The sequence below is a fragment of the Argiope bruennichi genome, chromosome 9, assembly GCF_947563725.1.
Source record: "Argiope bruennichi chromosome 9, qqArgBrue1.1, whole genome shotgun sequence".
Lineage (NCBI taxonomy): Eukaryota > Metazoa > Arthropoda > Arachnida > Araneae > Araneidae > Argiope > Argiope bruennichi.
This window is the reverse complement of record NC_079159.1, coordinates 108,483,433-108,501,522: the sequence shown is the minus strand read 5'-3', so window position 1 is coordinate 108,501,522 and position 18,090 is coordinate 108,483,433. Positions and strand designations below refer to the sequence as shown.

Below are 18,090 nucleotides of genomic sequence, written 5' to 3'. Positions count from 1 at the left end.
TCAACTTCGACGATTAAATGAATCGCTTATCTTGTCGAGTATCATCATTTAATTAGAGAGTAGGTGACTTTTTACTGAAAAATATGAATATGCTACCGTTCTACAAAAGGAACAAATTAAATGTGTGGACATAATTTTGAGAGTTTGTGGAAATTTTGTCTAGGAATATTTGAGATTCCTCATACCAGTGACAATATGTCTATCATATTCAAACATTAATTTCCCACCTCTCTAAAATCTGCTCTCGATAAAAGCCAACGTGGCTGCACCTGTTTGTCTACTAATGCTCTAAAAGTAAAATTTTTAACTTAAATATACTTTTGAAAGTATGAAAGTAAACGTCGTAGGGATGATTTCTCGAAAGTTTAATTAAAACTTTTATTAATTAGAAATTCGTCAAATTTTTATTGCCTTTTCGCGATAATTTCCAAAAATAAAACTCTCAATACTAATTTTTGCACTATTAAAATTTTAAAATAGTCATTTTATTGCCAAAACAATATAATATTTTAAGCTGTCATGCAATATTTTCTAAAATTTAAAAAAAAATAATAATAACGTTTTAAAATATGATTGCACTTATCTCTTTTATATGTATGAGTGCAATCAATGAAAATAAAATATTTTTCATTGTTTAATCAAATATTTAAATCAAATATTTTTCCTTTTTTAGCAAATGTAATATGTTAATATGTCTTCACATATTGACTTAAGTACAATGATCATTTAAATGATATCGATTTTATTCTTTAGATATACTGTCTCTAATTTTAAAGGAGTTAAAAAGTTAATTCATAACTATAAATTGTAACATTGTGTTCATATTTTACTATAAATTGCTGTTCATTTTTATTAATATCATTTTTAGTCTATTTTTTTTATTATTGATTTGTCAAAGTCTGTTTTTTTTTGGATTCATTTTTTATTTGCGACCTTAAGCGTAACTTTCCACCTGCTGCAAAATAAATTTCTCAAGGGATTACATTATTCATTTAATTATTATAACTTACTTAAATATTTGTAATTATTGCAATCAAAATTAGGAACAAATGTAACCGAAATAAATATATATAGTTCCTTAAATGTCATATTTTTAGAATTATTTTTGCTTAGCACTTTTTTATATAAAAGTCAAATATAAGGTCTTTTTATGTAATGGATCAAGTATATGTGTCAAAATATAAGATATTTTTTCCTTAGTGTCAAAATCTTCGACTTCATTTGAGACAAAGCATTTGATACATTTTTATTCTGTAAGTTTTTTTTTTTTTTTTTTTTTTTTTTTTGTATGTGTGTGTGTCAAATTTAGATTCAGATACTAATATTTGCTTCCTGTGCGCAGATGTTTTTCTTATTTCATTTCCTAGTCTTTTGTAGCACTTAGTGCTTTAAACTTACCTTAGAAAAAGGCGTCAGTTTTAAACTTGGTTGACATATCTTAATTAATACGATTAATATAGTAGTGAATTAGCTGATCATCAAAGATGGCTACATTTTTAATAAAATGAGTTCCAAATGTTTTGAAAGATATTTTTATAAATTAGACATTGTAACCGGACAACATTTCCAGATTGTCACCTAGTGGCCGCTCGATAAAAGTTCAGTCTGTACTCTGGAGTCATAGATTAGGCATGATGTTTACACTGAGAATTGTACTTTTCCTTAAATGTTTGTATTAATTGTTTTTCATGTGTTATGTCTTTTAATATTTCATTAAAAAGATTTAAATCATTTAAGCTTATTTCCTTAAGAGTTTTGTTTTTCGTCAGCAGGAATAGTTTTTGGCGCCCAACGGTAACTAGTTTTGTTTAAGGTTACAACATTTCTTTTATGCTGAGATTCAAAGTTGCAAATTTTTATAGATCTTTTCTAGACGGGTACATGCCTCTTTTTTTTTTTTTTTTTAATAATTTGTAAGTATTTTGTTATTGAAATTAAAACTTCGTACAAAAAAAAAAAAAAAACCCCACCAAAATACATTAAAATTTTTATTTTTTCTATAAAAACGGTTCCAGTTAGGATATTTTCTCTTTGACATATTTGCTCATTCATCTTTTATACATTTTCATCGATTATGGTAAGTACTCATGCATATTTTCTTTGTGGAGGAGGAGGTGGCGGTGGTGGTATAAACAATTTTTTATGAGGAGGTTGAGGCGGTGGTCTTGGATGAGGTGGTGGAGGATGTCTGTGGTATGGTCCATTAGGTGGAGGTGGAAATTGTGGTCTCGGATGTCTTCCATAAGGAGGAAGTGGAGGGGGAGGCGGTGGAGGTGGGAAATACCGTCCAGGAGGTGGTGGTGGTGGTGGAACAGGACGCACTATGGAAAGAAAATGCATCCATTGGTATATAAAAAAAATTCAAAAAATTAGGAATCTGCTAAGAAATATAGCTCTGGTAAATGCATTTGAGATATATATCTGAGAATAAATTTACGAATTTAAAGTATCTATTTACATTTATGTACGGAAAGACTTTGTATTACATAATCTGCAATAATACTTTACTTTTTCTGCATATCTACTATGAGTTTCACACCGATATAGAATAAAAGAATGAATAGCATTGTTACACTGAACGATACCGATATCGTAATAATATTGTAGAACATTTTGCATTATTAGAAGGCAAATAGAATGGCTGCAAAATGTGTGACAACAAATATGCTGAAATAAGGAAATATATAAATGAGGTAATCAACATCGCTCAAAGGTACCTGGGCGTGGTAAGGATGGACAGAAGCAACCAGGACAGGGTATGCCAGGAACTATCTGAACTCTGCATGCTGGTGGACATACAGTAATTGGACATCTCACTGGATGAGGAGGATGCGCTTCAATCCCTAAAAATATATATAAATATTTATACATTTAAAACGTTAAAATACAGAGCACAGAAATCGCTCTTATTTCTTACTGACGAATGGCAACAGATAAATGTAAATAAACCATCGCACGAATTTGATATCGCTTCATCAAACAACTTAATCCAATGCATTTTTACAGCTGCACTGGATTAAGCGCTTCGCGTAGTTAATTAATGGAGCTACAGAATGTAATTAGAAATGTTCTGGGGAGTGTTCGTTGTGTTACCAAAAAGTCCATCCAGTCAGAGGAAAGAATAATCAAGAAACAGGCTTCAAACAAAAAGCTTAGCAAACGAGAGGAAAAGCATTTAACCGCTTACGAATTGGATAATCACTATGACTTAATTTCGGAAACTGATGTTCATATCTTTCAAAATAATTCTTATAAAAATATATTATCATAAAAAAGTATCTTTTTAATGATATCAATTTCATTTCCGTATAATTTCCTCCTTAATTTTAATGACATTTTAATTCAATGTTTTTAGATGTTATTTTGAAATTGAATTACTTCATTTCCTAGTCTTTTGTAACACTCAGTGCTTGAATCCATCCATCAAATCATTCATTTACGTGTTTTTGCGTTATTAATGCTGTAGCAGGATTTTTACTTTCATTTTTTTTTTGTAATAAAATATACTTTTTAATTTGTTGGAAAGTGATTCAATTGAATTCAAGTTTTTAACTGTATGATAAATTTTTTAAGTTGAACAAGGTTAATTTTTTAAAAATTATATATGCGTTCTATATGAATAATTTAACAGCCTAAAAAGTCCATAATCTGGCGAACATGCTAGTCGCCAAAAGCGATTAGCTAATTATTTCTAGTTTATGTAATAGAAAGCATAATTATTTATTCGAGTTCAATTCAGTGCTTTAAATGAAATATTCGGTGCTTAACTCTTCCTTTACATTTGGTTAAAAACAGATCTTCGACATATAAGGCTTAATTTAAAGTAGAAGAAATGTGAAAGAGATACTATAATTTTAAAAAAATTATAAGTAAATGCATTGAAATAGGTGAACAATGTATAAAGGGAAATATTCCTGTGGAAAATTGCCGCCATTTTGACCTGTGCTTTTAAAAGAAGAAATAACAACAAAACGAATTTAAAAAAATACATTTGTCAAACGAACAGAAAACAAACAAACAGACAAAAAAATACTTTACACTCTTTGTTTAATGATGGTAAATAGAAAAATAGTTCGTATCCGAACTCTTTTCTTCCAATTTTGTGAAAACAGAACATTTCAGTTTGGTTTAAATTCTGACGAAACATAAAAACAATTAAAGTTGTTCTTGATGAAATGTAAAACTGTTCTTACATTTACATTTCCGTATATAACATTATCCTTTGACATTCAATGTGATATTATAATAGAGCTTATAGAAAGTTAGACTTGTTATCTTTTAGAAGTCAATAAAACACAATACTTACCAGCATTATTTGTTAACACCATAAAAAATGAAATAAGTAGAAAGAAATCCATCTTAATAGAAATCTGTTGATCTGAAACATTACTTTCCTGTTATGAAAAAGCGGGCGCTTTTTAAAGCCTATAAATTCGAACAAACGACATTGAAATGGGTTACGCTGCTTCTCCCATTCTATGTATTTCGAATCGAAAACCTGATATTTGATTATGTCATTACCTAGAACGAAACAATGCAGTCAGAATTAGCATTTAAGAGTCTAGCAAATACTTGCATAACTATCTCTTTCAAACTGTTTTTCACTTTTAAAGAATGCTAATCGAATTACTTCACTCTAAGTTTGATTCTGTAAAATATTCTTAGAATTTTTCTGTAGAGTTTTGTGAGTGATAAAATATTACAAACATTCTTCATACACTTTTGGATATTGTATGTATATATTGTTTGGATATTTTATATTTTCGTCTATTGAAACAAATGGAAGAAATGCGTTACAGCTCTGAAAATGGAAACATCGAAATGGAATTAAAAATCTCGAAAAATTCCGAAATGAAGCAAAAAGGAAGAACCATCTTTAAAAATATAGGCAATTAAATATCATACTAACAAATACGATTTTTCCTGGCTATAAAAGGATACTGTTTTTTATGGGGAAATATATTTACTTATCTTTCCAAACCAAACTGTTACGCTTTAATATATTTGCAAAGCTTTTATATTTATCAGATGGTTTTAATTAATTTTGTCTCGAGATTTTTTTATATTTAATATTAATAACTTTGAAAATTTCAGAAATTGTATGATAATCAGTTGAACGAATCTAAATGATTATCAGTTTTTTAATCTCAAAAAGAATACATGTCAGAAATTATAGAATGCTTAAAAGTATATTCAAACATTACTGAGAAGCGGGCAGCTAACTAGACGATAGACTGTGTTATTCATCATAAAAATTAAAATTTTAAATGATGTTTTATACCAACGACATTCTGGAAAATTGTTTTTGTTAATAAACTTAAGAAAATTAAATAATTAACAAGTATAATAGCAATATGTAGTCATACAATTCATATAATATCGATAAAATTTTCAGTATTTCTCATCTAGTAGAACTTATGATTATGCGTGATTGTTATAGAATTTTTATAAATGTAATATTTATTAAAATTTTTTGAAGTGTAGTTAATTGAAATTTTTTTTAGTCAAAATACCCCGAAAAAGTGAAATAAGAATTTATTTTCCTAAATATTGCACCTAGACATATTCTTTGAATTACAAAGTTTTATCAAATAAGATAGGCAATTTTATGAATTATAGTTACAAAATATAGATGTTTGACATGAATTTATGATTTTTACTAAATATACTGTACAAGTAGTATTTTACAGTATATTGGCTTTATGTGCTCACCAAATCTCATACCGAATTTCTTTGATTTAAGTCATTGTGTTTACATGCAAAAGTTTAAGCGAAAGTTAAATACAAATCACAGTCAGTCAACCCTTTGATAGATTTAATTCAAAGTTTGATAACGATATAAATTTTAGATGTTAAATCCATGTACTAAATTCTTATTTATCTAGCTTTTTAAGTTTTGTATTTATCGAGTTTAAATGTATTTAAAGAGACAGCTAGCCAGACTTACTCTGAATGGATTTCATTCAAAATTTGATTGAAAGTCACAAATTTGTTCTAACTCTATATGACAAATTTCATTCGTCTAGCTGAGAACGTTTTTGACAAATAGAAATGATGCCGAAAATGTCTAGTTCTAGCTCAAGGTGATTCGTTAAATGGAATTTTTGATTCGTTATTTGGAATTTTTCAATACTTAACAATACTTTCTTTTTATTTCGTATGAAAAAAAGTAGAAATGTTCTTTCCTCTAAGATTTTTCAAAAGGCTCACCTCTTAATAATATAATCTTTGATAATAGAATAAAGTAGATAATCCAAAAAGTTAAATTTCAATTAAGATTTCGGGTAATTATTCAAATAAGTAGCCGCTTTTTTCTAAACTGCTATATTAAAAAAGTGATATTAGTAAAAGTAATTTATTTTTGCAAAATAAAGAAGAAAAATATAATCTTAAATTTTTTTAATAATCAGCTAATTTTTTTTATTGTTTATAAAATAATAACTTCAGTTTAAGAAACTTTAATGTAAATATTTCTTAAATGAAACGTAACATTTTTTTTCTGCCAAGTGTGTCAGTTTTTAGACAAACAAAAAATATAATAAAAACGATGCAAATGTTTTATTTTTGAATAAAAGATAATTATTAGAAGTCTCAGGCATAAAAAAATCGGATAAAGCAGAGAAATTGTTTTACGTTCATAATAAAAGTAATTATTTTGAATTGCACATAATTTTTTCTTTCCTGTTCTGCAAGATTTGCATTAATTGAGTTGGAAAGGAAAAGTTATAAAGAAAATAATTTTTCTCATAATTCTGTTTCTTTCTTTAGAATATATTTAAAACTGAAAAATAATTTTGTATACTAATGATACGATATAAGCATTATTTTGTGCTTGGATTATGCATTTATGGATGAGCTTATGCGCTTTCACGAATTTTTTCGGTTTGTTTTATATAAAAAAAAAAAAGTAAAAAAAAAACGTTCACATAAAGCAAACTAAACAAATTCTGAAAATTTAGTATTTATTATTAAAAATTCGCTTTAAAAACTGACAAAATACAATGCTTCTAATGGTTAATTTAAAATTTAAGAAAGAATGTAATGCAGAGATTAGAAAAATCTTTAATAACTAAATAAACTTTGCAATTGCTTTGCTTATTTTTTCTTACATTTTTTTCTTTGAAATCATTGGTATATTTTAATACTTAAGTTATGTTGCTTTTTTCTACTTTATTTCTTTTCCTGCAGCTTGAAGAAAAATTTATCTTCTGGAATTTTCTTAATCTCTATAGTGAATTTAGACAATAATAAACTTTACTGAAATTTTGTAGATTTTTTTTTGTGGATTCAATTTTTGGCAATGAAAAGCAATCTAAATATTATTCAATGTTTGTCATGATTAAAATATCCTACAATATGCATGCATTGATTCGGAACAATTTTTAAAAAAAAATTAAATGATTTATTTATTAATTTCAACTGATAATAACCATAGATTATCGTACTTTTACAGAGAAAATCATCGTACTTTTACAGCTATCACCATTTTACTGTTTTCGGAAGTTATATATTTAAATAAAAGAAAATATATATTTAAAGAAGAAAAGTTGTAATTGCAAATTTTAAATCTCACAAAATCAGGAACAGCTTTTTCGAACACCGACGTCTCTCCGAACTTCTCCTTCCATGCCTCTCACTGCTCTCCTCTCCCCTCTCTCTTTCTTCTCCAAACAAAAAAAAATCGCATTTTATTTCCGTCAGATCTCCACCTCTGACTTTCTCATTGGCGAACTTGAGTTCCTTAAAACCAAATAGCTGTTCAGCAATGTTTCCTCAATGGTCTCCAGTCGATCGTGGAACTGTCTGTTAATGATCCATCTTTGTAGCTGACCTTTCCAGAACACATGTTAATTATAATCAATTCACAGTTACCACTTGACTTCTGCACTTAATGGCAACGGTTTCAAGGTGATTGATCGTTTCTCGAAGATTTGAGGAGTCCCCTCTTACTGGGAAAAAAAGTTTAACATCTGGAAGTTTTAACATTTTTCTTCCTTGAAGATATATGATGGATCTCTTTGAAACGACGAAACACATCTGTGATCCTTTATCTGGATACAACAATTGACCAGACACAATGGCTCTACTGGAGAAGAGGATCCCCATCTGGCGGTCCTTAGGCACTTAACGATGTGTGGAAAAATGGGTGACGTTACATCTAGCCGGAATACCAATTACCATGTAAGAAAAAAGAGGAAATACAGTGATCTGTAGATAAAATTGTGGATCACTGAAATGCGCTGTATTCATTACTTCGCCTACACGTCAATATGCAATCAAACTAATAGATAAAAGTCTTGAGAAATTCATTTAATTCCCTTTTCTTAAACCCTACTTTAGATGCATTTTTGTCAATTCGCATGTCTTAACAACAATTAAGTCGTTCCTTTCCACGATATTCTTTCGAAAAAGGCGAAAAGTGATTGAAGAGATTAAGTTATACCAGAGTATGAAACGATTATAGAGTATATGAGAAAATAAGAAATTGATTTCCTTTCACTCAGATGAACAATCCCAAGCTCATATTTTAACGTTTCCAACCTTGAGCTTTTATGCAATTAAAGTTTTTTTTTTAATATTATCCACACTCCTTTAACGTTTATATTAATTATTTTAAATATCTATAGATTTAAAAGCAAAATCATGTTACAAATGTTAATTAATTAAAACTGAAGAAAATATAAGTTTTTTTTGAAAGCAGAATGCATAACGATACGGTTCCTTTCACAAAATAGTTAGTTCATTATTGAAAAGGAAAATATTTTGTATAAATAACTACAATCTGTTAACTACTTCTTACTTCAACTATTAACAAAAAATGACTTTTGTAAAAAAATATTTTGTGTTTCTATTGTTGAAACACACACACACACACACACACACACACACACACACACACACACACACACACACACACACACACACACACACACACACACACACACACACACACACACACACACACGTTTCGCTCCGAAGAATTATAAAGCCTCTTTGTCATTCACTTTTTAACAGGGATTTGGCAAATGTATGTCAAGTATATGATTGAATAGTAACATAACTTTTTAAACTAATATTAATTTATATAATGGTTTTCATTTCTGGAAAAGAAAATTCTTTACAAAATATTTGACTTCTAAATGGATAATCGATAAATATAGTTGAAGCCGTTATAGGCGATACAAGTTAGATTATCGGCTTTAAACTGCATAATTCAGTTTCAGAAAGGACATTTCTAGATCATTTTCTATGACAAAATTTACATAATATAAATTTTATGTTAGTAAACATAAATTACTAGAAATGTATCAATGTAAAACTAGCAAAAAGTTATTGAATCAATGTACTGTGAAGTTTACTGTCACATTTGAATTTGCTAATATTATATGAAATCTATAGAAATATTTTATAAAATATTTAAAAAAAATATTTTTACATGTTTTCCTATTGTTGTTATGAAGTCTGAGTCAACCGAATCAATAACATCATATTTTAAATATAAAATCTTTAAATCGATTTTTATTTTAAGGCAATAAAATGAGAAAAATCGTTTTCTATCGATTATAAGATTGATAAAGAAAGCTGCTTCAAAACTCTTCGAATAAAATTTCTTTCAATGTCTTCACGTCCGAATCATATTTTATTTCAGTCAGTTGAATATTACGTTACATTTGTTAGATTTCCGGTAGTAATCAATCCTCAGTGATACGACTTACATCTTCATCAAAGGATTATCAGAAAGAAATTAAAATTTCAAGATACTAAGGAAAGCGAAAGTAACTGGAAGATACTTTTTGTTAACTATCTCAATTTGATGGAACATTCAATCTTATGGAATGATGGTCTTTAAAATCTCTTCTGCTTGTCTACTTTTCTGTTGCTGAGCCTGAGTTACATTTTTATTCATGGAAAATTATAAAATTTTGATTTTAACAATGGATTATAAAAGTGCTGGTGGGAAGTTTTATTTATCAGCTTCTGAATCATCTTCAGTATCATCAATCAGTATCATCGTATCTTAATATCAACTAGAATTGCCGTTATATGTACATATTAGGTGAAATTCAATTTTTTCATTTCATTTATTTCTTGGTGCAAACATTCGAAATGTGTTCATTCAACTTGTCATATTTACTGACGCACATGAAAGAAAAAAACACCCAGTTAGTACTAGTACACTCCCTTTGCACTAAATGCATACTATTTTAATTCTAGACATATTTTTCTTCAAAATATTCATATTTCAAAGGTTTTAAAAATATCAAAGGAATATAATGTTAATTTGTATTAAGGTTAATGAATGTTTTTGAATCGTATCATAGAAAATTTAAGCAAAATCAAAGTTAATAAGTGTATTTAAAAAAAATTATTGATTCTGTCAGTATACAAAATTAAACATATCTATGAACGTAATATAAGTTTGTTAATACATAGATTACAGATTTTTCTTTCTCTAAATATGTATAATTTAATGATATAATTCATTTGCATATTTCTAATTCCCATGAAAATTTAGTAACATTTTATGACTTGTAGACAAATTTGTTTTTAAAATAATATTCAATAAATATATCATAGAAAAAAGGAAATTGATTGGATATAGACTATAATTATATAATTGTACTTACAATAATTACAGGGTTTAAGAATAAATGATTTCCTAATTTCAAGAGAAAATTACAATGAGATAAATCTTGGATTCTGACATTAACTGGGTCTGTTTGAATTTTTCTTTTTGAGCAGTACTAATAATGAAATCATAGTAAATCAACGAACAGAGACTGATATAACACTAAGTAATGAAAAGATTATTAAAACGCGAGACGTGCTTGAAAATTATTTTCATTTTGTTTCGGTTTGCTGTTATTTTTCCGATGCTTCCATTAAAAGACATTACTAAATCTAAACTTTTCGCTATTATCATTTTTATGCTTATATTTTTTATACAAATTCTGACTATAATTTCTGCCTCTTATTCATTTGATCATATACAAAAATCCATTGTTTTTTTAATCCAAAATATGGCGTGCATTTTATATAGATGTGCGTTATGCTTAAAATTCAAGCGCTGCATAGAAATTACTGATGTTGTAAGAAAAACAAAAACCAGCCAAATTTCCAGAAATATATTCTTTTATATATGGGCTGCAGTTACTATCATTCTCTATACACCACAATTTGCATTCACTGTTCTTTTGAGAGAACAAACCTTTGAATTATCGGCTTTGACATTTGGTTATTCATTTACAAATCCCTTTTACAAGGGGCTATTAACAATAATGCTTTTCTACTATTATGGCGTATGCCAGACCCTACCTATCAGCCTTTTTGCAATATATTACATTATTGTTTGTGATCACCTTTGCCTGCGTTTAAAAGGCATAGGAGAAAAAATCACAACAGAAGATCCTGAAACGCTTCTCTCTACTTATTTATCTATCAAATCAACGATAGCATCCATAGATAACGAACTGTCTTTTCTGGTGTTTCTTTTGATGGTGATAATCTCTCCTCTGATGTATTGTTTTTTCGTAATTATAATTCTACATGACTCAACGATGATTACCAAAGCTTATCTCAAAGTTCTGTTGCATTGCTGCTTCTTCATTCGGATTGTTCGCCGCGATGGTCATGTCTGCAGCATATATTTCGGAGGCTTCGAAGGAGATTGCCTCGAAAACCGAATCTTCATTTCGAAAGAATGGCTCGAAATATCTGCAGTTGAGGTTCCAGATATGCGCCGAAAAAGAAATCTGTATGACGGTATGGAAAATAATACCAATCAGAAGAAGCTTGATTTTTGCCTTCACAGGATCAATGTTTACTTGTATTGTGGTTTTCTATAATACATAACATAGATGGTTTAAACCTGTGATATATAACATAGATGCTTCTAGGTGTTTTAAAGCTGTGATATATAACATAGATGCTTCTAGATGTTTTAAAGCTGTTATAACATAGATGCTTCTGGATGTTTTAAAACATGAAAGTCTTATATGAATTATTAGAAAAGGTGATGCTTGTTTCTCAGAACAGAAATTATTGCATTTTTTTCCTCTTATATTAATTTTTTTTTTTTTTTTTTTTTTTTTTTTTTTTTTTACAGATGAGCATATCAATATTTGTTTGCAATGCACGTGAGCAGTTGTTTTCCTTCATATTCAAATATTAAACACTTTATTTTTCAACATTTACAAATATTTCTTCCTCATATCATGTAATATTCGTAATGAAAATAAATTTAATGTCCTTATTAAAAAAAATCATGGTATGAAGTTTACTAAACTTCATAATACAATTGATCTAACGCCCTTTAAAAATGTAAAGATTATTTTAATTCCTCTTAAGCGTTATAATAAAATTAAAAAAAAAAAAACATGTCATATTCTTCTCATGACAATCTAATTTTAAACAAAAAGATCTAGTAAATTCTTTAAACAAAATTTCTATTTATAATAACTACATTGTGTGTTTATGTTTGTTCTCTACAGACTAATTGATCTACATCTACCAAATTTGGCATATATGTATTTTGAAAAGTGAGACTGTGCATCTCAAAGAAATTTTTTTGAAACATTAATTAATTAAAACAAATTATCAAAATTTTGGTGTTTTTTCGAGATAATTTCTGAAAATATTAAAGAAGAAAAATAATTTTATTCATTACTTAAAAAATCAAAATATTTTAATTTCAATGATGCCCATTATTTTGACGAATAATTTTTTTCTATTTTGTAAATCAATTTTTAAAAAATATTTTAAGCATATTTTCTAATATATTTCATATAAAATAAAAATAAAATTAACTTCCTTAAGCATTTTTCGCGTGCATTAAAAGAAATAGCTTTTATCAGCGTGTTGCCATCACATTGTCAAAAACTCAAATTAAAAGATTATCACAAACTAAATCTAGAAAAGTGTCATTTTTAATACATGTCTATATAAAAGAAAAATAAATATGGAAAATGATATTTTAAGGAAAGATAACGGCAAATAAAGGTTTTCTATGACCTTTTAAAATATTTATATTATTAGTTCAATAATTCTACATTATTTAAAGCAAGCCTGATTTATATATACAAGAAAGCCCTTATTTTGGGCCCAACAGCTATTTTAAAGCTGTTAATAAGGCACATTCATTTAATAGGAAAAATGGTGTAAATAAAAAAAAATTATGGAATTTGAATCATTAAATGTTCTGACAAACTTAATGCAAAACTTTAAAATTTTTACACAGATCCTTGGTATTATGAGCTATATTTAATAAATTATTTTTAATGCAGTAAACTGAATTTTATGTAGAATGAAAGAAATTTTATTTAATAATTCTTTGAGATAATGTATAAATTATAAAAAGTATTCTGAAGTATACATGAGATTTCAATCCTAAACGATTTTATACTTTGTACTTTTGTTTAAAAAAACATGTTTGATTACAGCAAAAACATTTTTGAATTATTTGAAGCTTAGTCATTTCTGTTTCAATTTAAAGTTGAAATTGAAGGAGAGATGATAGATAATTAAGAAAATGCTTAAGAACGGCATAAAAACTTCTAAAATAGTATGAGTTGTATAAGTATTAAAAATATTTTGCTGAATCAGCTATAAAGACTAAGTTACATAAAACATTTAATTTAGAACTTAGTGACCATTAATTCCAACTGATCACATAAGGCGGCTAATTTATATTAAAGTGTAATATAATTAAATAATAATACTAAAAAATATGTTATGTTTATAAAAAAAATTAGTACTAATTTTGAACACTGATTTTTTTAATTTTATAGAATAAACATTTTACATTTTTATATATTTTTATAAATTTATTCATAATTATTAGGATATATATAATACACCCTCTTCAGGACCTGATGAGTGTAAAATCGTTCGTAAAATATTCAAAAATAAATGAAAAAAAATATCAAATACTGACAGCTATTTAAATAAATTTTATTTGAAGAAATATCATTTTTACAGTTTTACTCTGGTTTTATTTTGATTATTAAATAATGTTTCCACGATTGAGAAGATATTTCCTTTGCAGTTCAGCTAACATCATTGAAAATGACTGCAAATATATATAAAGTTATGTTTTTAAAATCATTGACTAACAGAATTTATCATGCTTGAGGATTAATTTTTTTAACTATCAATCGATCAATCGATTATTTGTACGACTCTTTGCATTGCATAAAAATTCCGCGGTGAGCAAAGAGTTGTGCAGTGTCACAGATATAACTGTAAAACATATTAAGTACTTTCTTAAATTTCATTTGTCAATTTATGTAAATTATATTCTGTAAATAGACGTAATTTTGTTTCACCAATTATTCATTTACAATTTCCCTAGAAAATCCCACGTATGCTTAATACCGCAGAGGTAATAACATACCTAGATGTGATTCAAATTGATCTTTGTTGATATCTCTTTCGCAACTACGAACTTGCCTTTGTTTCTCTCAATGATTCATGGAGTAAAAAGCTATGAAAACTATTTTTGATTACGTAAGCATTTTTACTGGAGAACTCTCCTTTCAATGCAGTTGCAGAATATATTGTAGCTATCAAATGTAGCGAAGTTTACATCACAATGTTAATGCTTACAATAAACAAATTTAATTGTGTAATGTAATTGTTTGAAAATTGTTGGTACATGGTATCCATGCCAAGCATTCTAATACAATAAGGTTAGGCATAGATTCTACCAGTTGTATTTTTGACAGGCTAAAAATTTAAGTTTTCAGTTACATAATCGAATCTGTATCTTAAAATGTTTTAATTTCATTATAAAAATACTTGTTATTCTTAAATATAATAAAATAAATAGACTTTTTTTTCTATTTCATGTAACTGATAGAATTCGATTTTGAATGCTTTTTTAATTCTTTGCATTTTAGATTTTCTGAAAATCAAAGTTTTAAATTTCATTCCTTACGAATGAAATTGCTTTCTAATAAATTTAATTCGTTCTTTCGTAGTTATAATTTTTTTCTTCATTGGACAATTAAAAATTCCTTATTATTAATCTTTAAGGAAATTAATATTTAACATATACTAAGGAAAATTAAAAAAATAAAGGGACGTTTGCAATTGCTCTTTCCAAGGTTTGGTAACATTGCTAATATCCAGCGCTGAATTAGTGTAGTCAGCTTCTATACAACATGCCATTCTTATTCCGGAGTGTAACGGATTGTTAAATATGACAGCTCCATTGTCTGTTTGCATTTAAGAAGAAATGAGGCCAGTGATTCATTCTTTGTTTGCGGGAGGTGTTAAACCTGAGGAAATTATTTGTGGAATACAAGCGCAGTATGGTGACAGCTGTTTATCGCGAAGCAAGATCTACGAAGCGATAGAGCGCCTCAAACAGGGAAGAACTTTTTTATGTGATGACAAAAGATCAAGTTGGCCATCGACGTTAAACACTGAGGACAATTTGAAAATCTTTGAAGGTATGGTAATGGAAAACAGAAGAATCAAAGTAGACGAAATCGTCAATATTTTACATGGTTCAGGGCATTCCATTTTGCAAGTGCGCATACAAAACAGTTGAAATAATAAAAGAGTTGGGATTCGAAGTGTTGGGACACCAGCCATACAGTTTAGACCTGGCTCCAAGCGATTTTCATATGTTTGGACCATTGAAGAAAGTTCTAAGGGAAAAAAGATTTGAATAGATGAAGAAGTCATTGATGCGGTGCAAAATTGGTTGCAGATACAGCCGGAAACTTTTTTCCCCGACGGAATAAAAAGACTTGTGAAACGTTGGGAAAAGTGTATTGAAGTACAGGGTGGTTATGTAGAAAAATAATGCATATTTCAGTTTAGATTAAATGTATTTTTCTCAAATGTGCCTTTACTTTTTCTCTCTCGTATATATGTTATATTCAAATCAAAAATTCTCCAAAATTGCCTAAAATCTTAATCAATACAGAAAAAAAAAAAAAAAATAGGATTTGTTATAAATTTTTTTATATGTTCTGTGTAATACCTGCTAGATGCATTTTCACTGAAGAGCGTTAAACAGGAAATTCTACATTCGAGTACACAAAGACTTCGAAGGTTCGAATTTCAGTATAACACAATTTAGAAGGAAAAAAGTGTATCACAATAGAATCAATCAAGGGAGGAGGAGAAAAAGAAAGTATCAATTTAAATTCTCTGAGCTTTCACGAATCTAATTTAGAGGAAATAAAAGAGGTAGGTGGCAGATTTAGAGATTTGCATTTGGAATGTACTTACCATCTTTTTTACTATCCAGGAACGTTTCAGCTGCACCCATAAAAGGGGAATTCCCTTTAAGCATTTTAGTTCCTGTAAGAGTTTTATGAGCTCCAGAATGGAACTGCTGAAAAAGTTGAAAATCCAATGATTAGATTTGTGTGCGAGAGGGAAGAATTTCAAAAATGGCAGAATAGACTTTTGAAGATTAAAAAAAGATAGAAAACTGTACTAAATGCTTATTATGAATTACACCTATTAATATCCGATTAATTAAAATAACAAAATTCTTTGAATAATTCAATTTAGAAGAATTTTTTGTGTAAATTAAAACTGATTCAGGTATAATTTATAAATATTCATAAATTGAGAATTGGAAAGGAAACATATTCTTCCTCACAAATTTGCAAGCGATACATCCTTTTATATTATATTTTTTATATCATTTTATATTTATAGCAAAAAAAAAAAAAAAAAAAGCAAGCCAAAAGTTTAACATTTTTTTAGATGGAAATTTCTGAATGCAAAATATATCTATTCGCTATTGTATATTTGAACATGATATCTCTATAACACTAGATGCTAGAAGAATGAAATTCTTCATATAATTTTATCATCAGAATTCGAATTCTGAATCAAATCCGTCAGTGAATCGACTGTTTACCTGTTTGTTTGCCCGTGTTTATGTACGTACAGTAACTATAAAGCGCAGCCAATTAAAAAAATGAAATTCGCTATGTAATCCTGATACCAAAATTGTAAATGTGCATCAAATATTGCAACAAAATATGCAGTGGGAGATGATTAAATGTACACTCAATTCACAGTACTATGTTACAAAACTTAATTCATTATTCGGACGTACATAAGAAAGGTAAGTTTAATTTAATTAAATTAACACCTTGATTAGATTTAGTTTAGAAACAAACAATACTAAGCTTATTTTGTGAGTTTACCTCGTAATTTTGAACCGCGATCAGATGACATGGACGACGGCACCTAAGCTGCCGCCACTTTCTAAAATTTCACATTACAAAGACGTCGGGTTGACGTTTGGCCCCGACGGATTCGATGTGCACCAGGCTCGCTTACACGGTGATTCTTCTGTAGTATCGAGTCTCGGAATAGAATCCTCTGGTTCCGAAGTCGAGATCCTACTACCAGGCCACCACAGCTTCTTTGAAAAAGATGATCGAAAAATATGATTATTTGTTGAAGATTGAAAAAAACTCGCAGAAAAAAAAACGAAAAATTGTTTACAATGAACAAGTGTGCTAAAAATTTTCTTCATTGAATTCGTGTTATTTTTAAGAATTTTTGAAATTTCAGAAGCTGAAATATCATATGGATGGAAACATAAGCTCAATAGAAAACATACTTGTTTCTTTAATTGTTTAAATTTTTTATATATACAATTAACTGCAAGCTTAAAAGTATTTTTCTGACTTAATTATGGAGCAAGTAAAATAAAAATTCAAAAAAATTAATAACGATTTATGAAATAAAAAGACTGCATTCTTCATTACAAAGTGAAGTGGAATTAATACATGAAAGCCAGTAAGATAAAGTAATTGAAGGATTCCATTGGAATCTTTGGAGTTTCATGAACTCAAAACTCGAAGTAATGTGGCTGAACTAATTCGAACATTGAACACTGTAAAAAAGTTCAACAAAATGTTGGTACTTAAATGGTATATTTTTTACTGGTATAATTTGTTATTTTTCTAATTTCAAAACTATTTTCGATAGTCTTGGATACTAGAATATCTAGTAATTAAATTCTACCAATCAATAAAAAGAATAAAAAATGCGATGGAACCACAGTATTTTAATGTTAAATGAGATACAAGGCTTTGAAATTAAATCTAG

At 28.0% G+C, this 18,090-nt stretch overlaps 1 protein-coding gene across 1 annotated transcript; it reads right to left on the bottom strand.

The window, feature by feature from the left end:
* Positions 1 to 2,048: 2,048 nt before the first annotated feature.
* On the bottom strand, positions 2,049 to 4,446 carry LOC129983667 (uncharacterized). Its single transcript, XM_056093236.1, has 3 exons — positions 4,307 to 4,446; positions 2,718 to 2,843; positions 2,049 to 2,321 (listed from the first exon to the last, which is right to left on the bottom strand). The coding sequence occupies exons 1-3, from the start codon at positions 4,356 to 4,358 to the stop codon at positions 2,086 to 2,088; spliced, it is 414 nt and encodes a 137-aa protein (XP_055949211.1). The 5' UTR covers positions 4,359 to 4,446; the 3' UTR covers positions 2,049 to 2,085.
* Positions 4,447 to 18,090: the final 13,644 nt, after the last annotated feature.

What these genes read in the sequence shown, in the direction of transcription:
- LOC129983667 (XM_056093236.1), bottom strand. Translation starts at nt 4,358, where the DNA reads ATGGATTTCTTTCTACTTATTTCATTTTTTATGGTGTTAACAAATAAT. An exon ending in GGTGTTAACAAATAATGCTG is followed by an intron (nt 2,844 to 4,306) that starts GTAAGTATTGTG and finishes ATATATTTTTAG; the next exon opens with GGATTGAAGCGCATCCTCCT. An exon ending in TCCATCCTTACCACGCCCAG is followed by an intron (nt 2,322 to 2,717) that starts GTACCTTTGAGC and finishes TTCTTTCCATAG; the next exon opens with TGCGTCCTGTTCCACCACCA.